We start from the raw sequence: 25,030 nt of genomic DNA on the forward strand, positions 1-25,030 counted from the left end.
GCCCGGGCCCCACAGCAGCCCCCGCGTCCTACTCCACCCCCACCAGTAGCCCGGGCCACCGCTGCCCCCTCCCTCCGCTTCCCTTTGCATCCTGAGCTCTCCCTCCCTCCCAGGTGCTCGCTAGCTCGCTTGTTCGTTCTCACTCTCTCTCTTTTTCTCTCTCGCTGGCTCGCAGGCTGACGTCACCTGCCCCTGAGCCGCCCGCGCTGATTGGCTGCGGGTGACGTCAGGGCCCTTTTTCTCTAGGCATGACCTCATCCTCCAAGCTCTCCCCCTCCCTCCCCGTCCCCCCTCCCCCCGTGTCCCCCCTCCCCCCGCGGCCGCCGCAGTCCTCGCTTTCCCGAGCCAGAGCCGGAGCCCTGCAGCCCCGGTAAGACGAGGCAGGCCCGTCGGAGCCCGGCCTCATCCGTCCGTCCTTCAGTCCGTGGGCACCCGGGGGTGCGGGGGAAGGGGCGGTGCGTGGCTGTGCGGGGGGGGGCGCGCGTGGATGCGCGCCGGTGAGCGCCGGGCTGGATTGGGGGGGGGTGCGCGCGCTGAGAGGAGCGGGGCCGGGGCGCTCCCGGCGGCGGTGCGGGGCGGGGCGGGCTGCGCACCGAGCTGCCCGGCCGCCCAGTTCTCCCTTTGACCTTGGCCGGCCCGTCCCGGCGGCGGTGGCGGCAGCGTAGACTGAGCCGCCGGGCCTGGCCTGGGGGCGGCGGCACGAGGTGAGTGCGGGGATCCCTCTGGCAGCCACTCGCACCCTCCGGGGAACTGCCGAGCCTAGGCTGACTGACGGACTTACCGACGGGGCCCGGGTTTGGGAATTGGGGCTAACCTGGTCCGGCTTAGTGCACCTCGGCCCCCGGGAGCACCTCCGGGCAGGTGAGCGGCTCCGCTGGGGGGAGGGGACGCCGCGGGCTGATGATTAAGGGCAGGGCGGGGCTCCAGGTGCAGTCCCTTCACTGCTGCCTTCCCCTACCTCTCCCGGGGCCCGGGCCCGAGCTCTGGCTGCGCACCCGACTGACCGGCCGAGGGAGGAGGATCCGGTGGAGGGTCTGAGAGGAGGGTCTTGTGGCCCATCCAGACAGACAGCCCCCCTGCTCCCCGGGCGGCGAGAGTGAGGTGGGTATAGGGAGTGGAGCGCACCTTTGTGTGTGCGGGGCCCCCTCCACACACACACACACACACAACACACACCACACACCACACACACACACACACACACACGCGCGCGCGCGAGCGCGCGCGCCAGGCTGAGCCTGGCTCCAGGGAGGGGGCTGCGCCCCAGCCTTCCTTCGCCCCATATGTGCCCTCTTCCGTGATGGGATGGGGGGGGTGGCGCTGCAAGGCATCTGGCATCATCTCCCTGCCTTGGTCCCCCCTTCCCCCCCCAGACACACACACACACACACACACACACTCTCAGACAAGCATGCATGCGTGTGCCTCCTGGGCCTTGTCTGGATGGGCTACCCTCAGGTTAGATAGATGCTTGTACCCACCTGGTCAGGAGTGTGGGAAAATAGAGATTTCAATCTGGCCCTGCAGCCTGCAACCCTAGGGCTGGGTCTACTGGGCTCCCATGAGCGGTGGGGAACTGCTGTGGGGAGAAGAGGGAGGGAGCTAGGCAATGCAGAAGGTGGGGGGGGCCTGGGGAGGCCTGGCTGGACCCAATTTGGACTGGATCCGTTTGCTTTGGGAGGCTTGTCGCTAGGGAAGCAAGGCTATCATCCTCCCACCCCAAAACACACACACACACACACACACACACACACACACAACACACACACACACGCACACACGCGCGCGCGCGCGCACACGCACGCACACGCGCGCGCGGAGAAGGGACCTTCCAATTGGAGACCACCAGCTCCTTGTAGGACTGACTGCCTGGCTCATCTAGGAGGGGAGGGGAGGGGAAACTGCAGATCCCTTCTTCTCCTCTCCCCTCCCCTCCCCTCCCCCCTCCCCTCCCCTCCCCTCCTCTCCCCTCCTCTCCCCTCCTCTCCCCTTCTTCCCTTCCTCCACTGGCTGGTGCCTAGGTGGCAGGCCCACAAGCTATCCACGTTCTTCAGGTCCCTGCCTTTGCCTGTGGCTGGCACACAGGGGCCCTCCTGTTTATTGGCAGCTCCTCCCAAGGCTCAGCTCCCAGATCCAGGTTGTAGCCACAGGGAGAGCTGTGGTGGGTGCATCCCCTCTGCTTTGCAGTGGGAGACTAGAGAAGGGGAGAGCATCACTCCCTTTGCCCACTCCCACCTCCTATCATCCCCCCAGAAAGGAATGAGCATAGGCTTTGCTAGGCTAGGCCCCTGGAAGCTAAGGGATCCCAGGCTGGGACCCAGAACCCCAGAGTCCCTAGTGTTCAAGGGAGGCTGACCAGTCACTGACCAGAGGTGTTCAGTAAACATTTACTGTCAGAATAAACATGAGTGTTGAATGGCGGCTGAGGCTGGTGCTGCTGCTTGAATCCCCTTCTACCCAGGATTCTTAGGGATAAGGCAGGTAAGGGAAAGGTAATCTTCAGTTGAGAACAGCCAGAGGAAACCCAGGCAAAGCTGGTCATTGCCAGTCTAATGGAAGAGACAACATGCAAAGATAGATGTTCAAAGAAGCTGCAGGCAGGGTCTGCTGGGGGTAATGGCAGAGGGGAGATGCTGAGGCTGAGAGAGAAGAGGCCTTTTCCTTGCAATGGGCCATTTCCTGGCCTGGGGCAGTGAGCAAGGCCATCGGGAAAGAGGTGGAAGCCTAAAGGGTGTCAGGACTCAGCTTCTACCAGGTGTACCCTAAAGGGCCTTGGGAGGGAGGGAGGAATGAGGGAGCGTCTGTGGCTAACAGGGCCCAAGCTGAGCCAAGTCAATAAGCTTTATTAAATGCCTGCTATGTGCTAGGTACTTTGGCTACAAAGACAAAAATGGAATTGTCTGCCCTCTGAGTCTCCATTCAGCTTGGCTGTAGGGGTAAGCAGTGACATTCAGGGGACTCATTCCTTTTTTTTTTTTTTTGGTATAGGCAGTGGGGTTAAGTGACTTGCCCAGGGTCACACAGCTAGTAAGTGTTATGTGTCTGAGGTCAGATTTGAACTCAGGTCCTCCTGAATCAATGGCCAGTGCTCTATTCAGTCGGCCACCTGGCTGCCCTGAGGGGACTCATTCCTCAGCTGCCCCCCACCCCAGCAGGTCCTTCACTAGTATCAGGAGCCACTAAGAATGCTGGGCAGCCTGCTCCAAGGACCACTTTGAGGCCAGGCTCTGACTTCTGGGAGCCCTATGACCTTGGCAAGTTGCCTCACTTCTGAGGTCCTCTGTGTACCCATCTGTAAAATGGGACTACTCATACCATTAAAATAAGATTCTGATCATCTTAACAACATTAGAATGGGGGCTGCAACATGCTCCTCCCACGGCCTGAGGAATGTCCCCCATTATCCTTCTGTAGCTAGGAAGGTGGGAAAAGTGGTTTTCCTGTGCCCTTGTAGAGGAGAAGAAGCCTGAGTTGTTCATGACTCGCCCCATGGCCATATACTTGGGAAAGAGCCCAGCTAGCACTGCAGTTGAGCTTGATTATCCGGCCCCTGGTAGCCTTTGGGGTAAAGAGCAGAGGTCAGGCAGAGGTTCCTTGCCCCATCCTCGAAGCCCTGTGGGACGAGAGGGCTGCTGCCCTGAAGGGGGATGAGAAGCAGCAGAAGGAAGCTGAGGATGGACGCCAGGCTTGTGGTCGAGACACTGATGACAAGCGATGGTTCATCCCCACAAGAGAGGGTTGGGGCAGACCTGCCCAGGAGAGAGGACATGTGGTCAGGACCCTTTCCCGACAGTGGCAGAGATTTGCTGAATCGTCTTGGCCAAGTGTCTTCTTCCTGGGCCTCAGTTTCCCCATCTCTAAAGTGAAGTGGTTGGACAGGAGGATCCCTGGGGCACTTTCTTCTTCTCACAGACTTGAGAACTGGAGCAGGCTCTGCCTATGCCAGTGATTGAATTCTGTCCGCACAAATGAATGGGGGAGGGGAGGATTCTAGATTAGGACAGTTCACTTCCTGAAGATCTCTAAGCATTCCTAGCACTGCCCCAATTAGCCTGGGGGCATCCCAGATACCTTTGGCCTAGCTAAGTGGCTCTTTTCCAAAATCCCATCCCTGAGCAGCCCCCCAAATCTATCCTACTGGTGTGCCAGCTGCTTTCTCTCCATCTCATTAAACAATGCTGGAATCTTAGCCCATCTATCCCAACCTTCCACCCCCACCCCACTAGCAAAATCTTTGGAGAACAATTTATTTCAGCAAGCATTTCTTAAGCACCCATTGTGCCAAGTTGAACAGAATATAAAAGAGACCCCCCCCTGCCCTCCTGAAGTTTACATTTTTGTGGAGGGGGATGGCTCCGTTTAAGTGGGAACTTTTTCCTTACACTAAACCCCCAGATTTCCTTTCTGCAACTTGGTTCTGGCTTCAGCTGAGCAGGACAAGCCCACCCACATTTCTTCCCCTTAGCAACCTTTTAGATATTGGGAGGTAGCCTTCATACCCCATCCCACAAAGCCTTTTCCAAGCTAAACACATCTTTGGAGGAGGAAGGCCTGTCCTGGCCTGGCTTCCCATATAAGTGTGCGGTCAGGATCTGTGCAAAGTGAGGGCATAACTGGAGAGGCACGTTCCTTCCTCTTCCCACTGTGAGCTTGGCTCTGGGGGCCCCAGGTGTGCAAAGCTGTTGGGTGTGTGTTTGTACAAGCATATCTGTGTATCGGTGTGATCTCCAGTTGGTGCTGTGTTGTCCCCGGAGGAGATGGTGTGCAGTGTCCATAAGTGTGTTTATGAGCCTTCAGCTGGGCGGAGGGATCACCCAGTGTGAAGTCGGGGCCGCTGAGTTCGACTTGTAGCTGCATGGCTTCTTGACTGTGATTGATCCTGGACAAGTGCTGAGTGTTCTCTGGGTCTCTAGTGCCCCTTCTTTTACGTGAGGGTTGAGCCAGCTCTAAGATGCCACCCAGCTCTGATATGACGGTGTGGTGCTGAATCGGGCAGTGGGAGATGGACTGGGGTGATCTGAAGGGCTTGCTACGAACACTGGGCATGCTCACATTGTCCAGGATGTAGGTGGGCAGAAGGTGCCTGTGAGGGCAGGATCCACACCGAGGGTGGAGGGGAAGGGTCTGCCTGCTTATGGAAGAGATTCTGAGGCAGCTGCCTTATTGTTTGCCTTGCTTAGGCTGATTCTTGGCCCCCAGGCTCCCTGCCCTCGGGAGGCACTCCTGCCCTTGCTAGGCCACCCTGCCTCCTCGATGGCTGAGATGCATGGGGGGGGGGGCATGAGGGGCTCAATCCTCTCCCTGGAGGCACCTTTCCTGTCTCCCTCAGGAGAAGTCTGCAGGCCTGTCCGACCTGGATACAGCAGGCAGTGCTTGAAAGAACTAGAGTGTGTGGGGAACAGAATTGGAAGTGTATGGGGGTCCCCAACTTGTAACCTTGGGCAAGTAATTTCTCTTTGGGCCTTTGTTTAGGGCAAACCTAAGTGGATCGCTAATGGATCTTCTAAGACCTCTCTGCACACCAGTAGTCTGTTCTCTGGGCCCCTGCAGGGGTTGGCCCAGTTGCAGAAGATTACCTGGAGGAGGCAGGGCTGGAGCAAAGGTGGGCTAGAGTCAGGACAGGCCCAGGAGAGAGACTGGAGGAGACTCCCACCCTGGAAAACTGAAGAAGAGGGCCTGGGAGAGCTGATTAGGGCAGGCCTTGGAAGCACTCCAGGTGCTGGGGGTAGTTCATTCCCTTCAGAGAGCAAAGCCCTCACGAGTAATGACCCCGAGGTCTCCGGCAGAACAAGGATTTCAAAGCACTTTTCCCACATGAGCCCTGAGAAGCAAAGGCTGCCAGGATTATTCTTGTTTTTCAGAAGAGGAAACTGAGGCTCAGAATGGTTCAGTGGCCAGCTTACCCTGGGCCTTACAGCAATCAGGTGTCAGAGGTGGGACTCAAGGCCATCCTGGATGGGTCGTGGTTGAGAGATGTTGGGGGCAGGGGAGTTAGTTTGGGAGGCTGTTGACATTGGATAATGACTCGTCGCCTTGACATTGGTCCTCTCCAGCCATTCTCTCCCTTGTCACCCCAAGCTCCTCTCCAGCCTCAGCTCAGGGGCCCGGTTCTCTCCATGCCTCCCTCCCCTCCCCATGTTACTTTGAATTGACTTTCCTCGGACCATTTGGTGACTTCATTGTCACCAGAAACTCCTAGGTGATGCCGATGCAGAGTGAGTCCACAGTTTAGTTCTGGAGAGGTGCCCCAGCTCCCCCAGTCAGAGGCAGACCTGAACCCCAGCCTCTGTGATCACCATTGTGGCTGCTTCTCCTTCCTTAGCTCTCTCCACACTTTGGGGCTCTTCCCCTGACCTGCCAATAGAAAGTCAGGGGCTCCTCTCGGCTTTGTCTTTGCACCCCCAGCAGGGAGCACAAGGTGTTCAGTCAACACTCATGACAGTGGAGTGAATTGAGTGACAGGCTGAGGAGCCATGGAACATTCTTGAGCAGAGACTCGATGCGACTTTTAAATTTGTCTCTTCTGAATTATTGGACCTCCTTCTACTATGCTTCCTGTGTTATATCAAACTGGCTCCTCTGTACTGTGGCTTGGACAGCTAAATGGCTGTCAGCATCTCTCCTCCCCTTCCCCCTCATTTTAGCTCAAAGGCCCTTCCTCTTGCAAGACTCGGAAAGTCTCACGGGATGCAGCTCCTCATGCCTGTATTCCTGACAAGATGTCTCCCAGGCTACCCAATTCTGTTTGGCTCCAATGGGCAGAGCTACCCAAGTTGTACCAGAGAAGACCATTGAGGCTTGAGGTCAGAAACTTGTCCTAACCTCAAGGGCTACACTGAGGTGGTACACTCCCCTTCCTGGAGGTCTGCGCTTGTCAGGTATTAAGCACTGGAGGCAGGGGTGAGCTCTGGGCTTCCTGACCTCCTCCAGGGCACCAGGCCTGGTGCTAAGCACTAGCCATCCACATAGGAAAGGAAGCCTGCTCCTGCCTTCGGTAAGCTGACATAAAACATGCCACCAATGAGTAAATGCAGGAGAGAGACATATAATTACATGTACATTCGTATGTCTCTCTAGATGGGAGACAAGCCAGCTTCTGACCAGGAGAATGAGGAAGGGAATGTTGCTCTATCTGGAGCTGGGGTCTTTGAGAGGCAGGGTTGGAGGAATGGGGCCGTGCCAGGCCCGGGACACTGGACCAAGGTGCTGGTACAGATAGGAAATGGAAGGGCAGGTGTGAGGAGCCGCAGGCAGGCCCTTTCGACCATAGGGAGAACATGGCAGAGGGAGAGATCCCCGTCATTGGCACAATCCCAGAGGGCTCTTGGCACCAACCAGAGGAATCTGGAGCAGGGGAGCCAGAGGGTTAGTTGTGTCTGTGCTTTGGGAATATCGATCGACATTTCAGTCACATGAAGGGTGGATTCCCTACGCAGTAATGGGGTTATTGAGGAGGGAGGCCCATGGGGAAGCTGTAGCAGTGGTCGTACTGGGCGGGGAGGGGGGTGCCAGCAAGCTGGAACGGGAGTGGTGGCTAGGGGAGGGAGAGACAGATTCTAGATGGGTCATTGGGGTGGGGACCAATATGTGGGGCAGAGAAGCTGAGACCCCAGTGCCTGGAAGGATGGTGGTACCCTTGGCAGAAATCAGGAAGGTTGAGAGCTTGGGGGAGGACTGGAGATGGAAGGAGATTTGCCTGTGGGCCTCCCCACTGGAGCTGTCCAGCAGGAGGCTGGGGGGGGGGGATGCAGGGCTCCTGGCAGGCCAGGGCATGCCTCTGAGCTGCTGGGGCATCTGAGACAGTCTGGGGGCTGCCAGTGACCTCCCCCCCCCCCCACTGCATCATCCTGCAGCTCCATCCCGCTGTCACTAGGAGGCCTCTGCTGCAGCTGTTGCCCAGTACTTCTGCTGTTGCTATGGCAACCACAGAGGTGCTAACTTGCTAATGAGTCCCCTTGGGCCACAAATAACAATAATATCCTGGTTAATAGGCCCAGGAAAGATTCCTTGGGACTAGGCTGAAGGGAAGGAGGGAGGCAGAGCCTGGCTAGGGGAATATAGGCTTAGGTGGAGGTGGGGGGCTGCCTTGGGCCTTCCCTGTTCTCCTAAAAGGCCCAAGCCCAGGGACATATGGGGGCCCCAGAGCCCGGCCTTTTACAGAAGAGGTAATTGAGCTGGGGAGAAGCTTTCTTAGGGGTCACAAAGACAGAATTTGAATCCAGACCCTTTGACTCCACGTCTTCTGTGTTCTACTCTACCAATGACATAGACCAGGAGAGGCCTGGAAACTGAGGTCAGCTCCGGTCGCCCACAGCGCCAGGGTCCCAAGGTGGGCATTCCATGATGCACTACCACCATCTTGGAGGTTTCAGGAACTGAGCGGGCTCTGGGGAAAAAGAGAAGGCTCAGAGGGACAGTTGCTAGCCAGGGTCCTGGTCAGAGACTCCCAATTCACACCCCAGTGCTGCTGACTCATCAGAACTCCTGTGGGAATTTACATGTATATAGACCACTTGAGGGGGAATGGGTAGCAGGAGAGAAGGGGGAGCATTTCCATCCTCATTTTGCAGCTTCAGAGAAAGGACCTGGTAACAAAACAATTGCCCCTGCCCTCAAGGGGCTTCCATTCTGCTGTAAGATATTGAAGTGGGAGGGGGAGGAGGAGCAGGAAGAGTGCTAACTCTGTGACGAGAAGGCCTCTTGGAGATGTGGAACCCTGAGAAGAGCTGAGGTGAGAAGGTCAGGATTCTCTGAGGCCCGGTGGGTCAGGGGGGACTGGGGGACCAGAAGCACAACTGTTTGGATAGGTCATGGAGTAGTCCGTGGAAAGGAAGGCTATGAAATAAACTTGGCAAGATGGGTGGGTGTGAGATTGGGAAAGGCTTTTCAAGCCAAGGTGAGGGGTTTGAGTTTTACCTAGGAGGCAGTAGGGAGGCAGGGTAGATACTTGAGCAGAAGAGTGATCTGGTCAGAATGTGCCGGGGGAAGATCTTTGGGGCAGTTGTGTATAAGATGAGGCTCTTGCCTCTGGTCCAGGAAAGAGGGGAGAGGTGTCTGCCCTGGGATGCTGACCGGGAAGCAAGCCGGCAATCGGGATGGATTCAGATGTTGTGGACAGGGACGGGAGCAGTCTGGCACTTGATGGGACGTCGGGCTGAAGCAGAGGGAAGGACCCAGGTGATTCGGAGGCCGAGTTCCTGGAGGACCGGTGGTACCCTCAGCACAAAGAGGGGCTCTGGACAAGGGGCAGATAGGTGGCAGCTCGGCTTGAGTCGGGGAATGTGGGATTTCCGGGTGGAATGGCCAGCAGGGAGCTATTGGGGCAGGCCTGGGCTTCCAGAGAGCGTTGAGTCCTGCCTTTATTGGTTTGGGAGTCACTGGCATTGAAATGATCATTTGAAGTCATGGGAACTGGTGAGAAGTGGCTCCTCCTTGGGGGGGGGGGGAAGGTGTTTGGAGGTGAGATGAAACAAGCCGGAAGGCTGAGGTCTGTTTGTTGCTTTGGTTTTTAAATTTTATTTCATTTTGTTTTCTGATGAGGATCTACCTTCTCTCTCTCCCACCCTCATTAGGTTGTGAGCTTCTCTGAGGGCAGGGACTGTCTTGTGCCTCCCTTTGTATCCCAAGGGCTTGGCACAGTGCCTGGCACACAGTAGGTGTTTCATCAGTGTTTGCAGATTGGCTGACTTACCCAGGGTCACACAGCTAAGCCAGAAGGTGTCCAAGCTGGAATTTGAACTCAGGGCTCTCCCAGTTGCCGGTCCTCTGCTCTTTCCACTGTACTCCATGGTCTCTCACCTCACTCTCTTCGTGATTGGACAAAATGATCTGAGGCCCATGTAGCATAAGAGGGTCGCTGGAGAGCAGGAGGAAGCCTTGTTGGAGGATCCCAGGACTTCCCGCTGGCAGAATCCATTTGGGCCTTGGTGGGGAAGGGACTGTCCCCCCCCCCCAGTGGGCTCCCTTGTGGTAGTGAACTCTCTGTCCCTGTGAGTGCTGGCGTAGACAGCCTCAGTAGGCTCACTGGCCTTGCCCAGCTGTGAGAATCTGAGATTCCTGGGGAGGGGGGAGGAGAGGGGGCCCTCCTCTTACTGCGGGTCAGTGCAGGGCACTTAGCAGCACAGTGCTTGGCACAGAGCAGCCACCACATAGAGGCGCACTCTTGTGACGTTGTTGAAGGTGGAAGCCCCTGGGATGCTGTCTGCCCTTCAGCTGTGCCCCCGGGCCTGCAGTTCCCAGCATGCTTCACTGATCCAGTGTCTGGGGAGGACTCTCAGCTTGGCTTTAGGCTCTGCATTGACCTCTCTGTGGATAATAAGAAGGGAAGCCCCTTGAGGGCAGGGACAATCTCTTTTCAGTCTTTATCCTGTGTCTGGCACACAGTAGGTGCTTAATAAATGTTTGTTGAGTGACTGCCTCCCTGCCCATATCCATTCATTTGCCAAATCACCTTCTTGACATCTCTCCTATAAAGGGGGAGGGGAAGGAAAAGGAAGAGAATGAACATTTATGGGGCACCTCCCAGGTGCCCAGCACTGTGCTGAGTGTTTTTTCCCACGTCCTCATCACCTCGCACCTGGACCATAGCAAGAGCTGCTGGGGGCGGGGGGGGTGCCTGCCTCAATTTCTTCCCTTCTCCAGGCTGTCTCACACTTGACTCAAAGTGACGTTCCTAAAGCAAGTGTCTGACCTTGTCTAACCCTCCCCTGCCCCTTGCTCAGCCTTGACCTTTCTGTAGAGGTTTCTGTATTCTTATACCCATTATCTGTCTCCCTGGAGGTTTGTAGCCAGGATTATCCCCATTTTATAAATGAGGAAACTTGAGGCAGAGAGCACTGGATCTTCTTGACCACACGCTTCAAAAGTAGGTCTTCCTGACCCCTGTGCCGGACTCGGCTGAGAGCTCGTCGGCTGGTCCAGCACCCCCACTTCACAGATGAGAAAACTGAGGCTCAGAGGGGTTAGAATCCAGTCCAAAGGCAGTGTCTGTGCGAAGCCGGCAGCTCTGCAGGGTCTGGCTCGCTGATTGCAGGAGCTCTCTCCCAGGCCTGGGGTGCCCTCCCCTCCCCTCTGCTTCTAGGATCTTTGCCTTCCCTCGGGGCACAGTAGGATGGCCTTCTCCAAGAGTCTCCTGGCTTTGGGTCATTCTCCCTTCCCTCCAGCTCTTGGCAGAGAGACCTGGGGGGGGGGGGTTTCAGTTTGTGACCCCTCTCTGAGATGGCCACTCAGGCTCAGCATGCCTGGCTCTCACTTGATCTGGAGTCTCCTCTTCCTGCTTAGCCCTGATGGGGGCCCTGAGCTGCATGTCTCCTCCCGCCCCCCTCCCAGTGTGTGTGTGTGTGTGTGTGTGTGTGTGTGTGTGTGTGTGTGTGTGTGTGTGTGTGTGTGTGTGAGTGAGAGAGAGACGGAGACAGGGACAGAGAGAAAATGGGGGTGGGGGAGGGGAGGCAAAGGGACAGGGAGAAGGCAAGTGAGATCAGGTGCACAAGCCCCAGAGATAGCTGACTCAGTAAGGCACTCATACATACACTGGCTGGCCCAGGGCGGCCTGCGTGGTGGCTGTCCTGATCTTGATCACTGGCTCAGGCTCCGTGAGTGAATTAGGTAGAGGAGCCGCAGACTTTCCTGGACTCTCCAAGGCCTGCCAAACTTGCTGAGCTTTGGGGAAGAAACCTGCTGGGGACCTCTGGGAATCTTGGGCAGTGCCCACTAGCAGTTCTCCAAGGCAGAAACCTCCCTGGGTCTGCCCCTGGCCATCCAGGCTCAGAGCTGTGGATTAGAGGCTTATGGTAATGCCCCAAGCCTGGCCATCCTAGGAAGATTATGGAGGACATTAACAGTGGACTGCAGAGGGATCTTGGTAGTCAAAAGCCTGGGTGGGGGGAGGGCAGGTCGACCTCATTTCCTGCCCCTACTGCCAGGTTTATGGGCAGAACAGAGGGGAGGAGAGACAGGACAGCTCATCCCTTCCTCACAGGAGCAACTGGGGCTGGACCTGGGCTCTTCCTAGGCCTCTGGTGAGAGGGTCAGGCTCCCCACCTCACTGGGTGATTAGCTGAGACGGCTCCGTACTGTGGCATCAGCTCCTTCCCCTGATTTCTGGCACAGCAAAGCTTCAGAATCCTGTGGGCAGGTGGATGGAGCCCCTGCCCCAGCCCCTCTCCAATTGCCTGATGACGAGAGGAGAGCCTCCCCTGGCCCCAGCCTGACCCCAGCCAAGCAGGCCTGGCCAGCTGCTGATGGCTCCCTCTCACCTCTCTGTAGGTCTGGCACCATGAGCAGCCATCCTGGCCTCTAGCCATCCCTTGCCAACGCCCCGGCGGCAGCATGGCTGGGGACCGGCTCCCTCGGAAAGTCATGGATGCCAAGAAGCTGGCCAGCCTCTTGCGTCGGGGAGCCGGGGGGCCGCTGGTCATCGACAGCCGCTCCTTTGTGGAGTATAACAGTGGACACGTGCTCAGCTCCGTCAACATCTGCTGCTCCAAGCTGGTCAAGAGGAGGCTGCAACAAGACAAGGTGTCCATTACGGAGCTTATCCAGCCAGCGTCCAGGATGAAGGTAGGTGGCCAGCCCTGACCGCAGAGCATGTGACAGATGGGGAAACTGAGGCCCAGAGAGGGTGAGGGGCGACGAGCAGAGCAAGGCCACAGACAGCTTATGGGTTATGAATTGAGGGGCCCTTCTCGCTCATTTAGTCCAGCCCTCCACTTGACAGGTGGGGAAACTGAGCCTGAGTGGCTTTCCCCAGCTCCTGAGTTAGCTGACAGGAGGAGGACTGGGCCGCAGGCTCTTCAGTCTGATGTGTTCTGCCCACTACTTCCTGGTCCTTAAAGTTTACTGGGTGACCTTGGACTGGGGGCTGGGTCTCGGCTTCAGCTCTGTCCCACTCCTCTGCCCATCGTCACCCACTCTCAGGAAGGGCTGACACCTGCAGGACAGGTGTCACACCCCAGACCTTGGGAGGCAGGCAGCTCTGCTAGACGTGAGGAAGGCCTGCCCCCATCCCCACCGCTGAAACCTGAGCCTCTATTGCTCTCTGTAAGGAGGAGCCATTGGCCCCCTGGAGTGAGCCCAGAACTAGGGTAGTCCTTAGAAGCCCTTACCCCTTCCCATGTCTACTAGGACTGGGCAGCTTAGGGGAAAAGCTGGGATAGCCCTGGGCCTGTAGTGGACGGCAGGCATCTGACTGGGCAGGAAGGGAGTCCCAGTGATGGACCGGGGTAAGGCAGGGCCTGGGACTGGGCTGAGACCAGGGCTAGGAACCAATTCCTGATTGCCACCTGCCAGCTGGGGCCATCTGCCACCTCCCCCCTCCTGCCCATGCGGTGGGCTTTCATTGGCTGCCAGTAACCTCACACTACTTTGGGGAGGGGGCCTGTCCGACGGCCATGGCTCTGTCCTGGAGTAACCTTCTGCATTGAGGTCAGCCCCTGCCCAGGGGCACACCTACTTTTGGGGGTCTTGGGCCCAGCCCCAGGTGCAGTGGCACCCCTCTCCCCCAGGCTTCTCCTGCCTCCAGAGGGTCATATACATGAGGAAATGACCGTGCTCAGCTCTCCTCAGACCCATGGGAACAAAGCCTTAGCAAAGGCTCTCTGGCCTCAAGGGCCCCACTCCTTGGGTCTTGGAGTCAGCACTGGAGCCAGAGCTGGCCAGAGGCTGCCTAAGAGGAGGGCCCCCATGGTCAGGCCTTGGGCACTTCCTGAGCCTGCCTCCATGTCCGCTGAGAGCCAGCAAAGGTCACACCCAGCCATGTGCAATTCCTTCTTTTCTTCCAACCCCAGGAGGCCTGAGGTCCCATGTTTGAGGGAGGGAGGGTAGGAGGGGCAGTCAGGGGAGATTTGAGGGAGGAGAGTCTACTAGGCCTCCTCCACTCTAGGGCCCCCTGGCCTTGTCCCACTACTCCTGGCTCCTCAGCCCTAGGAGCCAGGCCTGCTTCTATCCTGGACATCCTGGTGATCCATATGTGCACACATGTTTCTGTGTGTGTGTGTGCACACGTATTTGTGCCCACACACAAATCTGTGTATGTGTGGTCCACCCAAGAGAAGGAGGGGGGCTGCTTTGGAGAGAGGGGGAAGGACCAGATGGCTGGAAGGGCAACATCAGCCCTGTGTTGTCCGGCCTGGGCCTTCTCCCTCCTGGCATAGAAAGGCTGGGCCAGCTCATTCTCCCACTGGTGACCAAAGAGGAACAGAGAATCCTGGGGCCCAGGGGGAGGCCATGCCATACCAAGGCCAGGTTTCCAGGCTTCTGATCCAGGCCAGAGGTACCCCACGTGCTGGGGGAGGAGGAGCTCTATGGGGGCAGGCAGAGGGTGACTGCAGCTCCTTCCCCCATCCCCCAGGTGGAGGCCGAGGAGAGGCAGGACGTGGTAGTGTATGACCAGAGCACCCGTGATGCCAGCGTCCTGGCTGCTGACAGCTTCCTCTCCATCCTGCTCAGCAAGCTGGATGGCTGCTTTCACAGCGTCTCCATCCTCACAGGTAGGAGGGAGTGGGAGGGCGTCTGTCACTGTGCTGTGCCTCTGCCTGAGCCCCTGGCTCTGCCTGAGCAGTCAGTGGACCCGACCTGGGGTCCTGGCTCTTATTTCTTGGGCCTGGCGGGTCACTTGAACCCTTCTCTCCAAAGCTGTTTTGTGATGGCTTTACAGGTGAGGAAACTGAGGCCCAGAGTAGGGAGGCAGATTCTCTGCCTCCTAGTGGCCTCTGTTAAAGAACCAGTGGGAAAAAGGAGCCTTGGGCCGTGTGCCTGGCAGCGAGTGGGGGGCAGACATGGGGGAGCCCTGGAGCAGCAGGAATCAAGCCCTGCTCCACCCAGGAGGCTGCAAGGCCAGACAGTGGGTGAGGTGGGTGTGATCTTGTCTCCTGCCACCAGAGGTCAGTGGAGGCCAGGCCGTTCCTTTGTTCACGTAAACATTTATTGGGCACCTACTGTGTACTTAGGCCCCAAGGAGCAGGGGAATGGCTGCCAGGCCTTTGTCATCTGCTTCAGTGTTGTTCTGTGCCTTCTGCCTTGGAACCACTTGAGGTGGGTCAGTCTTGGGGGATGGAGGAGGAGGAGGAGGGCAGGGCTGCCTTGTGCCAGAGCCTGGTGCATTGTGTCGTCTTGTTCTGAGCCCAGCACTTCCCTGAGGGAGCCAAAGGACAGAGGGGACCTAGCCAAAGCCATGGTCACAGCAGCCACCTCCTGATGCTGCCTCCCCCCCAGCCTTTGGTATAAATAGCCCTGGCAGGCTTGAGAGCGGCCTACGCTGATGTACCTGGCATGCCAGGCTCCTCGGAGCTGAACGGAGCCAGCATCGTCCTGGGCCAACCAAACCCTGGATCCTAGGGAAGGCCTCCTGTAGGCTCGACTTGTGGCCAGGTTAGGGGACAGGAGGGGGCAGTGGGCCTCAGGCTCCCAGCAGAGGGGCCGAGGCCTAGCTAATGGCTTCTGACGTAGACGGGGCACAGCCCTACCTGAGCAGACCCTCTTGTCTCTAGAGGCAGCTCGGTGGCCCGGTCGATAGAGCACTGGAGTCAGGAAGATCTGCGTTCAGATCTGGCTGAAACCTTTCCTGGCTGTATGACCCTGGGGAAGTCATTTCCCCTCTGTGCCTAAGTTTCTTCATCTTTGAAATGGGGATAATAATAGTACCCTCCCCCCCTCCCCGCCCCCAGGGTTGTTGGGAAGACCCAATGAAATGTGTAAAATACTTAGTATAGTCCTTGGAACCTGGTGGAACCTTGTTTCTAAACCTTCCCTCCCTCTCTCCCTTCGGAAAAGTCCACTGAATGAATGATTCCAAGCTTCTACCCCTCTGCCCTCTGTACCCCTACATTTGTGTGTGGGTGCAGACCCACACACACACTCCCCCTCTCTCACACACACACTCATACTCATTCCTTCACCATTTACAGTCCCCCTCCTGCGCCCTGGAAGATGTAGGAAAAAAGAGATTAGATGAAATGGGTACAAGCAACAGTGGGTTAGACACTAGAGGTGCCTCAAGTGGCATTGGCTGGCCAGGGTAGGTAGTGAGCTCCCTGTCACGAGAGGGTCAGTGGTTTAGGAAATCAGAGGAGGAAGAGGCCCCTGGGAGGCTTGGGTGGCCATGGATGTTTTCCAGGAGATAGAGCCTTGAAGGACCGATAGAAATCGAGTGGGTCTGGGAGGAAAGAAGTGTTCCTCATTAGGATCACCTTCACAATGGACGTCCAAAGGCCGCCAAGCTGTCTCACCTTCCGTCTCCCCAATATTGGGCCACATCACTGGAGGTCTTCAGGCAAAGGTGCTCATTCACTCGGGTACCTCTGGGAGCCCGGGATTTTATGACGGCCCGAGTCTTTGATCAGGCTAGAACTTGGCCTGAGGAGTTTTGCTGCCCACCCCTAGATTCTGTTCAGGAAAGAACGGGCTGCCCACCAGTGGGCGCCAAAGCCCTGCCAAGCCGTTTCTCCCTCTAGGCATGGCACCCACCAAAGCCTGATTCTGGTACCCTTGGTTTCACTTCAATGCTGCAGGTGATGCTGGTGAGGGGTGGGGGAGGAACAGTAGGGAGTGTCCCAAAAGACACCCCACCCCCGCCCCACTCACCTGGGACCTCTGCCTGGAGCTGGGTGCCTCGCCTACCCTGGGAAAGCAGAGTTTGCACCCTGGACAGTAGAAGTGGAGGAGGACCCTGGCCTTGCCATAAAATGGATGGATTCCCAGGGTTGGGAGGGGCCTATGTCCCCGACATTGCTGGGACCCTGTAGGGAAGGGAAGGCCACCAGCTCCTGAGGCAGCCCAGCTTTGGGGCTTAGGATGTAGCAAACCAGAACTGGCCTCTTTGTAGCCTTTACACCTCCCCCCGCTGCCCTCTACCCCACCAAGTCTGGCCCACCAGTCTGCCTCTCCCCCCTTCTTGGACTCCTGAGTCTAAGGGTGAGCCTTTATGTTCATTGCCATCATAAACATCTCACTTGAGTGGGCCCTTCCAAGACCTTTGGGAGGGCGTCCTGGTTCTTGGTGCCTGGGGTGTTCCCTGGCCCTCCGAGCTTTAGGCACACCTGATGGGATGCCAGCTAGGTCGTCAAACTAGTCGTTGATAAAAAATGTTCAGTGGTGCCAGGCCAAGGACGGAGCCCTGGGGCGCTCTGCCGGAGACCTCCTCTAAAGATTACTCTGCCCAGTTAGTGACTACGCTTTGAATCCACCCCTTCAACCAGTCAGTCAGTGGACAGGCATTTATTAAGCACTTACTGTGTGCTGGGCACACGGGGAAGACACCTCTAGAAATGACACGTACACCACGTGAAGGGAGGGAAGGGAAGGTGGCAGGGGAGACTGGGAAAGATCCCTGAAGGAAAGTGTGCTTGGAGGTGAGTCCTGAAGGAAGCCAGGACGAATGCCCAGAGTCAGGAAACAGAGGAGGTGCCCAGGGGCCTCAGAACTGATTGGCTCCAAGCCTGACTCTACTTACTCTTAACTAGCATTTATTATTTCCTGTATACCAGGTGGGGGTGCTAGGTGGTGCCACAGTGCGCAGAGCACCTGGCCTGGAGTCAGGAAGACCCACCCTTCTGAGTTCAAATGTGGCCTCAGACACTTACTAGCAGTGAGACCCTGGCCGTGTCATTTTACCCTGAAGGCCTCAGTTTCCTCATCTGTAAAGAAAATGGCAAACCCTTCCAGTGTCTCTGCCAAGAAAACCCCAAATGTCAGACATGACTGACACCATACTGAGGGCTGGGGCTACAGAGCATAGAAGCATAGGTCCCATCCTGGGGGAACCACGCAGAATGACCACATCCGGACGAGGGGGACCCCGGAAGATGAGGGGCGGCTCAGGGCTCCCGTCCACCCACAGTCCTCAGCATGGCCCCACGGAGAGCCCCTAAGACATGGGGCAGTCTGTGCCCAGCCAGGGAGGGAGCGTGGGCCAGCGGGATCCTGTTGGATTTCGGGGAGAACTCCAAAGCGAGGGCCACTGCGGGGAGCTGGCAGCCTCACAGTTTTAAGGCAGGGACGAGAGGGCAAGCCACAGCCTGGCCTCTCAGTGGGACAGAGTGAGGGGGCTATGCAGAGGAGGACTCTGGGTAAGGAGGGACCTGTGGGGGGGCTTGAGCTACACAGCCCCTGGCACCCAAAGGATCAGCCCTGAGCTTTGTGGTTTTAGAAATGCCAGCAGCAAAGGAGATTCTGTCCCTTTAAGCTGGCTCCGGGTCCCAGGACCATGGGAGGCCCTGCTGCATGTCTGTGTGCTGAGTAAGGAATGTGGGACTGCATGCCTGACCCGTTAGCTAGGCAGGCTCCTCTCCTCTCCCCTGCTCGGGCAGCCATGAGCTCACTTGGGCTGGCCAGCGTGGTGCCAGTGGACATCTTGGACCTGCTCAGCCCACGGCAGGCAGGTGGAAAACTCAATGCCCAGATGCCCTGGGCCCATGCTGGCCCCCACCCAAAACCCCCTTGAGCTGGAAGTGGGCCGGGGCCCTTAGAGGCAGAAGGAACGTGGGGAGCGCTGAGGTGGGTGTGGGGCGATGTGGGCCTGCGTGCCAGAGGCCTGGAGCGTGGGGAGCAGAGGTAGGTAGTGCCTTCTCACACTTTCAGCTTGCCCCAATTCCAAGGCAATCTCCTCAGCCCCTGCCTCCAGTCTGGGCTTCCCCAGTCATTCTCTCTGAGTCCCTAGCATGGGTGGCCACACACATGTACACACCCTCACAGCACATGCACACATATGTGTGTGCACGCACGCACGTACACACACACACACACACACGCACACACACACACGCCACTTGGCTGGGGGTGTTGCTGGGGCTCTGGCAGAGGCTGGCCGTGGGAAGGGGAAGGGGGTGGGCCAGGGCTTTGACCTGCATAGCTTCCCTCTGTGGTCAGTGGCTGTCAGCTGCCAGTATGACATACTTCTCTTTACTTAGACCATGTCCTCTTGTCCCCAGGGGTGTGTGTGTGTGTGTGTGTGCCTGAATATGTGTGGTGTGGGTACACACACACACTCATACCACACACATACTCCTTCTTCCTGGCCTTTAGAGAGCAGCAGACATCAGGTCAGTGGGCCGGGGCTGAGAGAACCTGGGGACAGCCCAGGTCTGTTCATGGGCCTCGGACAGGACCCTGAGACTGGCAGAGGGGAGTCAAGACAGGCTGCACGGGGAAGAGGGCAGGGGAGGCAGGCCCATGAGCTTGGCTCCCAGCTGGCAGAGGTCACAGGACAGCAAGGTGGGGGCCGAGGGGCATTCCAGGCCCATGAGCAAAGCTCTGGAGGTGGAAGAGCACTGAGGAGGCCTCAGGAAATGGAGCTGTTCAGTGGGGTGGGGAGGAAGGGCCTTTGGGAGGTGATGGAGCCTCTAACGTCAGGCTGCTCCATCCTGTAGAAGGTGGGAGTTGCTGGTGGCTTTTCCTGGGGGCCAGGAGGATTGTGGGGGCAGATCTGTGCTATCACAGGATTCTTCTGGCCTGGGTGGCTGGGCTTCCGTGATCTGGGCTGCCCTAAAGCCCGGGAATGAGGGGACCCAGGCTTGGGAGCCCCACTAGCCCCACAAGGCACACGTCAGGGGTCAGGGCCTTCAGGAGAGCATTTCCGGTCCTCCATCTGCCCCAACCCCTGTGCTTGTCAAGTTGGGTCCTGCGCTTCCCGCAGACCTCCAGGGAGGTAGGTGCCCATTCTGCTCAGAGCCTTCTCGTGAAATTCCTGCCCTCTGCTCCCAGCTTGGCTCCTGAGGCCGAGCCCGAATCAGCCCTTCCTGACGACAGGCCTTCGAAGACAGCTCTCACGTCCTCCCAAGCGCTTTAGACACCTGCCCCCGACCCTCCTGTTGGGAGCTGAGCCTCAGGCTCTGAGTGAGAGGCTGCCTTCCTGGCTTCCGCGGGGCTGGATCCCTCCCCTCCAAGCTGAGGCTATCAGGAACTGAAAACATCTCCTTCTTCCTCCCCAGAGTATCCCACCTCACCCTGCAGCCGGGGAGAAGCCCCCCAAAGACCATGATGTCAGCTGACTCATCAGCTGGGGCTGTCCCAGCCAAGCCTCCTCCCCTGCCCTGCCCTTTGGGAAGCTGGGGAGAGGATGAGTTTAGCCCCCCCCATCTCTGTCAGGGCCTTCCTCCCCCTGCACCCCTCATTCAGCGTCCAACCTTGTTTATTCTGCTCCGCCGGCTCCCACGTCGTTCCCCCGTTCGTGTATTGCCGTGAGCCAGTCCTTCCCCTCTCCCACAAGGACTTGGGGAATAGGATGGCCTACCTGCCCCTCCTTCCTCAGGTGTCCCCCTCCTCCAAGTCCTGCTCCGCTTGGGTGCCAGAAACCACTTCCCGAGACCTGACTCTGATGAGGGGAATCTCCCTGTTGCCTCCAGGATGAGAATTCCAACCCTGGGCTCCAGGAAAAGAACATTTTCATATCTGTGTTTCCATACAGTGTATTTCCTTTTTCATTTTCAACTAATTTTCAGTGAACAAGAATTTATTTTCTTTCTCTCTCATCCTCCCCCAGAGAAAGAAGGAAAGAAACTCTCATAGTCAGTACATGTACTCTTGCAGAACAGACTTCCACGCTGGCCGTGTGTCCCTTGGGCCCCTTGACTCCCTGCCAGCCCTGCAGGTGGCCCGCAGGTGCCTCAGTGGCCTCTCCAGCCGTGGCTTCTCATCTTCCCCAAGGTCTTGGTGCTGGGTCACTGGCCCTCCTGGTCCACCCCCCCTCCCCTGCATCCTCCAGTCTAAGTTCTTCCCGGGCTTCATCCCTTCTTAAGGCGCAGTGGCCTTCGCTCACGTGCCCTGAGCAGCACTGTGTGGCTGTTCCCCCAGTGCGAGGGCAGCCTCTCACACCCAGGGCTTTGCCAGCCCAGAAAGAGCAGCCAGCAGTAGTTTGCGTGCAAGACCTTTGGTTTTCTTTGGAGTCGTGTGTATTTTAATTTGTGCGTTGGAAACCAGATTCAGGGACTGGGTTGCTGGGTGTCACCCAACGGATGGCTGTCTGAGAGGTCCGTGGCATCAAGGAGCCCTGCTCTGGGGTCGGAGGTCAAGGCCTACAGCTGGCTTTCAAGCGCCACTCCCCCCACCTCATTCCAGGCCCTCCCCTGCTTTCTTCCCTGTTTTCCAAAGGTCAGAGGGGATGAAGCTCTAGAGGAGGTCTTAGGAAGTCCTGGGTTCTGATCCTTCCTCAGGCCCTCCTGGGCCATGTGACCCTGGGCCCAAGGCTCTCCGTCCCCTCTTGGGGCCTCAAGGCCCTTGACTGCGGGATGGTAACTCGTCAGCCCCCTCACCTTTCCGGGCTGATGTGAGGCCCCAGTGCGGGGGTGCCAGGCATGCCTGCCCTTTCTTAGGAATGCGAACCTATCAGGGTGAACTGACCTTTGGCAGAAGAGAAAGCTGAGGCCTACAGGGGCAGGAGGCTGCCTGTTGGGTCTGACTTTGTACAGGCTTTGTGTCCCCCCCTTGTCCCCTTGTTAACCTCCCCCCCAATGTGCACATAAACACACATGCGTGCGCGCACGCACACACACACATGCACACTGGCAGCATGTAAGTGTCTCAACCTCTGACTTTGTACCCCAAGTATCTGGCACACGTCCTGACAGGTCAAAGGCATCTCCTCGATGTTTACACCATCTGACCAAGATCATCCAGGGAGAAGAGCCCCTGGGCTTCCAGTTCAGGGGGCTTCCCCATTAACATGCTATCTACATGCATGGAAAGGAGGTGCTCATGAGCCTAGCTGTAGCACGCATGCCCTCAGCTGGCTCCCAGGGCTGCGCATGGGGGCAGGGGCAGGGTAACCAGAGCCCCAGGCTCCTGTGCAGCCAGGGCTGTGATTCCCTAGGGACACTCCTAGGCACCTGACCCTCACAGCCCTGCAAAGGTCCCCAGACAGGGAGGGGCAGCCAGAATGGATTGGGGGTGGCCCTGTGGGCAGTGGAAGGGGCAGCAGGGAGCAAGTTTCGCTCTGCGCCTCCCCTTAATGCCTTCTCCCTGGGGTGCCTAGAGCAAGGGTGTAGCCAGCCTTACAGCAACAGTAGCAGTGAGCAATGCCTTCTGCCCTGGCCATCCGAGCTGCTGCGACTTCTGCTTCGTTGGGGGTGGCTCTGATCGTGCTGGGGCCCCCTAATTAGCTAGGCTGGGATGTTGGCGGGGTTGGGGGGGCCCCCCTATAAATCTGACCTGGACCAGGCCCTGTCCAGAGTAGCTGGAGGTTCTGGGTTAGCCTGGGGGGAGGGGTGACAGGCACCCTTGGTGCAGGGGCCCCAGTGCAGGGCAAGGGTATCGCCCGTCCTCCACCCCCACTAACTGCTTGGCCCTTCCATCCACAGGAGGCTTTGCCACCTTCTCCTCCTGCTTCCCCGGCCTCTGTGAAGGGAAGCCACTGGCCAGTCTGCCCATGAGCCTCTCCCAGCCCTGCCTGCCCGTGGCCAGTGTGGCCCTGACCCGCATCCTCCCTCACCTTTACCTGGGCTCCCAGAAGGATGTCCTTAACCAGGTGGGTATGGGCCCCTCCCATGGGGGGAGAGGCCAGGACCTAGCCCCAGCTAATGGCCTGACATCATCATCATTGTCACCATCATCATCATTATAAATACTAATAATAATAGCATGGGCAAAGTGCCCTACATCTGTTTATGTCCTCTGATTCTTATGACAACCCTGGGAGAAGGTGTATGCTATTATTATCATCCCCATTTTATAGAAGAGTAACTGAGGCAAAGTGAGTTGCCCAGAGTACACAGCTAGTAGGTGTCAGAGGATTGATTCCAGGCCCAGCCATTTGTCTGTTGTGCCCCAGCAGGGTTAGAGTGGGATGGTGTTAGGCACCCCCAGACTAGTGGCCCTGAGGAAGCTGGATTTCTGGGAGGATTCGATGAGGACCTCACACACACACACACACACACACACACACACACATACACACACACACACACACACACACACACACACACACACACACACACACGGTGGTGTGCTCAGAGGGCTGAAGTCAGCTGCTGGGCTTCTCCAGGAGAAGCTGACCTCTTTCATAAGGAGGACACTTCTTCAGGAGCACCCACTGACTGGGGGGGTAGGGAGGGATTTAAGGGCAGGTGGTCCCGGGTTCCCTGGAAGCCCAGGTGCCTCCCTATTCTGCCTTCCTCCATGACACTGGACAACTCCGTTCCCTGCTGGGAGCATCAGTTTCCCCATCTAAATTAAGGGGCCTCATACTCTCTGAGCTCTACTGTGGTCCTCTGAGGGCCCCCCCCCCGGCCCCTCCTGGGATGTCTCTGGAGCCCCCTTCAGCCTGAGCTCTGCCTGTGCAGGACCTGATGACCCGGAATGGGATAAGCTACGTCCTCAATGCCAGTAACTCCTGTCCGAAGCCGGATTTCATCTGTGAGAGCCGCTTCATGCGCGTTCCTGTGAATGACAGCTACTGCGAAAAACTGCTGCCTTGGCTGGACAAGTCTATTGAGTTCATAGGTGAGGGGAGTGGAGGGGGCTGGGGCTTCCTGGAGGGGCAGGGGAAGCTGAGGGCTCTGGGCCTGGACCAGGAGGGCTTCCCACCCACTGAGGGCCGCTCTCTCCCCTGGCCTCCCCAGACAAGGCCAAGCTGTCCAGCTGCCAAGTGATCGTGCACTGTCTAGCCGGCATCTCCCGCTCGGCCACCATCGCCATCGCCTACATCATGAAGACCATGGGCATGTCCTCAGACGACGCCTACAGGTGAGCCTGCTGTAGGGCCGCCATTCCTCCTGGGGCCGAGGCCTGGTGCCCAGCTGACCCCCAAGCTTGGGCCAAGCCCTGGCCCTAACCCTGGTGCTCAGGACTAGCCTTTGTCATGGCCGGGAGTCAGGGTGTCTGCTCCAGCCAGGCCTCTAGTTGGGTTGGGATCTGGGCTCTGCTCTCGACCCCCTCGGGGGCTCAGTCTCTCCATCGCAAAGTGGCTTTGGCCTCACTGATTCCCGAGTGTGCTGCGTTCCCTGGGGTGGGGGACTGGCACAGCGGGGGGCAGAGGAAGCGCGGGCCAATCCCTCATGGCCTTCCACAGGTTCGTGAAGGACCGGCGCCCGTCTATCTCCCCCAACTTCAACTTCCTGGGCCAGCTGCTGGAGTATGAGCGCAGCCTGAAGCTGCTGAAGGCCCTGAAAGCTGAGGGTGAGCCCGCGGCCCCAGGGCCAGCCGAGCCCCTGCCTCCCCTCGCCCAGCCACCGCTGCCGCCGCCACCATCTACCTCAGAGGTCGGGGGGGAGGGCAGCCCCCTGGCACCTCCCACCAAGCCTGTGTGTGCCAGCGCCCTCCAGCAGGGTCTCCGCGGGCTCCACCTGTCCTCCGAGCGCATCCAGGACACCAACCGCCTCAAACGCTCCTTCTCCCTGGACATTAAGTCGGCTTATGCCCCCAGCGGGCAGCCTGATGCCCCAGGCGCCCCCGCCCCTGGGGAGGCCCCCAAGCTCTGCAAGCTAGACAGCCCCTCTGGAACATCCAGCGGCCCGGAGAGCCCCGACCAGCCCGGGCCGGGGGCCGAGCTGCCCCTCGAGGTCCAACCTCGGCTGCGGAGGAAGCACAGGCATCAGGCCACATCCCCTGGCCACAGCCTCAGCCTGAACTTTGGCGCTGCCCCCAAGGCAGGGCCGGTGTCTGCTGGAGGGGAGGACAGCCGGCTTGGCCTCTCTGGCCCTGGCCCGGGCCTGGGAGGCTGGGCCTTGTCCCTGGACTCCCCTGGGACGCCCTCCCCCGAGGGGCCCTGGTACTTGAACCCAGAGGGGGGTGGGGGCAGTGGGGCGCCCCCGGCCCTCTTCCCGGCGGCCTCCTTTGGCCGGGCCGGCCTTCAGGGCGGTGGTAGTGTGGACCTGAGACTGAGGGACAAGCCCCGAGCAGAGCCCCGGGACGGCAGGCACAGCTGGCATGAAGACCCCGGGCCAGAGAAGTCCTTTAAGCGGAGGAGCTGCCAGATGGAGTTTGAGGAGGGCATGGTGGAGGGCCGGGCGCGGGAGGACCTCGGGACCATCAGCAAACAAGCCAGCTTCTCGGGAAGCATGGAGATCATCGAGGTGTCCTGACGGCTGCGATGGGGGCGGGGCCG

At 58.3% G+C, this 25,030-nt stretch overlaps 1 protein-coding gene across 3 annotated transcripts; it reads left to right on the forward strand.

Moving 5' to 3' along the window:
* The first annotated feature begins 296 nt into the window (after nucleotides 1-296).
* Nucleotides 297-25,030, forward strand: DUSP8 (dual specificity phosphatase 8). Of its 3 annotated transcripts, none has more exons than XM_020970869.2 (7): nucleotides 297-370; nucleotides 12,265-12,558; nucleotides 14,348-14,486; nucleotides 22,287-22,453; nucleotides 23,268-23,427; nucleotides 23,547-23,670; nucleotides 23,996-25,030. In XM_020970869.2, the coding sequence occupies exons 2-7, from the start codon at nucleotides 12,328-12,330 to the stop codon at nucleotides 25,005-25,007; spliced, it is 1,833 nt and encodes a 610-aa protein (XP_020826528.1). In that variant the 5' UTR covers nucleotides 297-370; nucleotides 12,265-12,327; the 3' UTR covers nucleotides 25,008-25,030. The 3 variants fall into 3 exon arrangements, with proteins under 3 accessions (XP_020826528.1, XP_020826529.1, XP_020826530.1); XM_020970870.2 differs by lacking the exon at nucleotides 297-370 and adding an exon at nucleotides 577-704; XM_020970871.2 differs by lacking the exon at nucleotides 297-370 and adding an exon at nucleotides 733-1,101.

Source organism: Phascolarctos cinereus, unplaced genomic scaffold (assembly GCF_003287225.1).
Source record: "Phascolarctos cinereus isolate Bilbo 61053 unplaced genomic scaffold, phaCin_HiC Scaffold_9;HRSCAF=440, whole genome shotgun sequence".
Lineage (NCBI taxonomy): Eukaryota > Metazoa > Chordata > Mammalia > Diprotodontia > Phascolarctidae > Phascolarctos > Phascolarctos cinereus.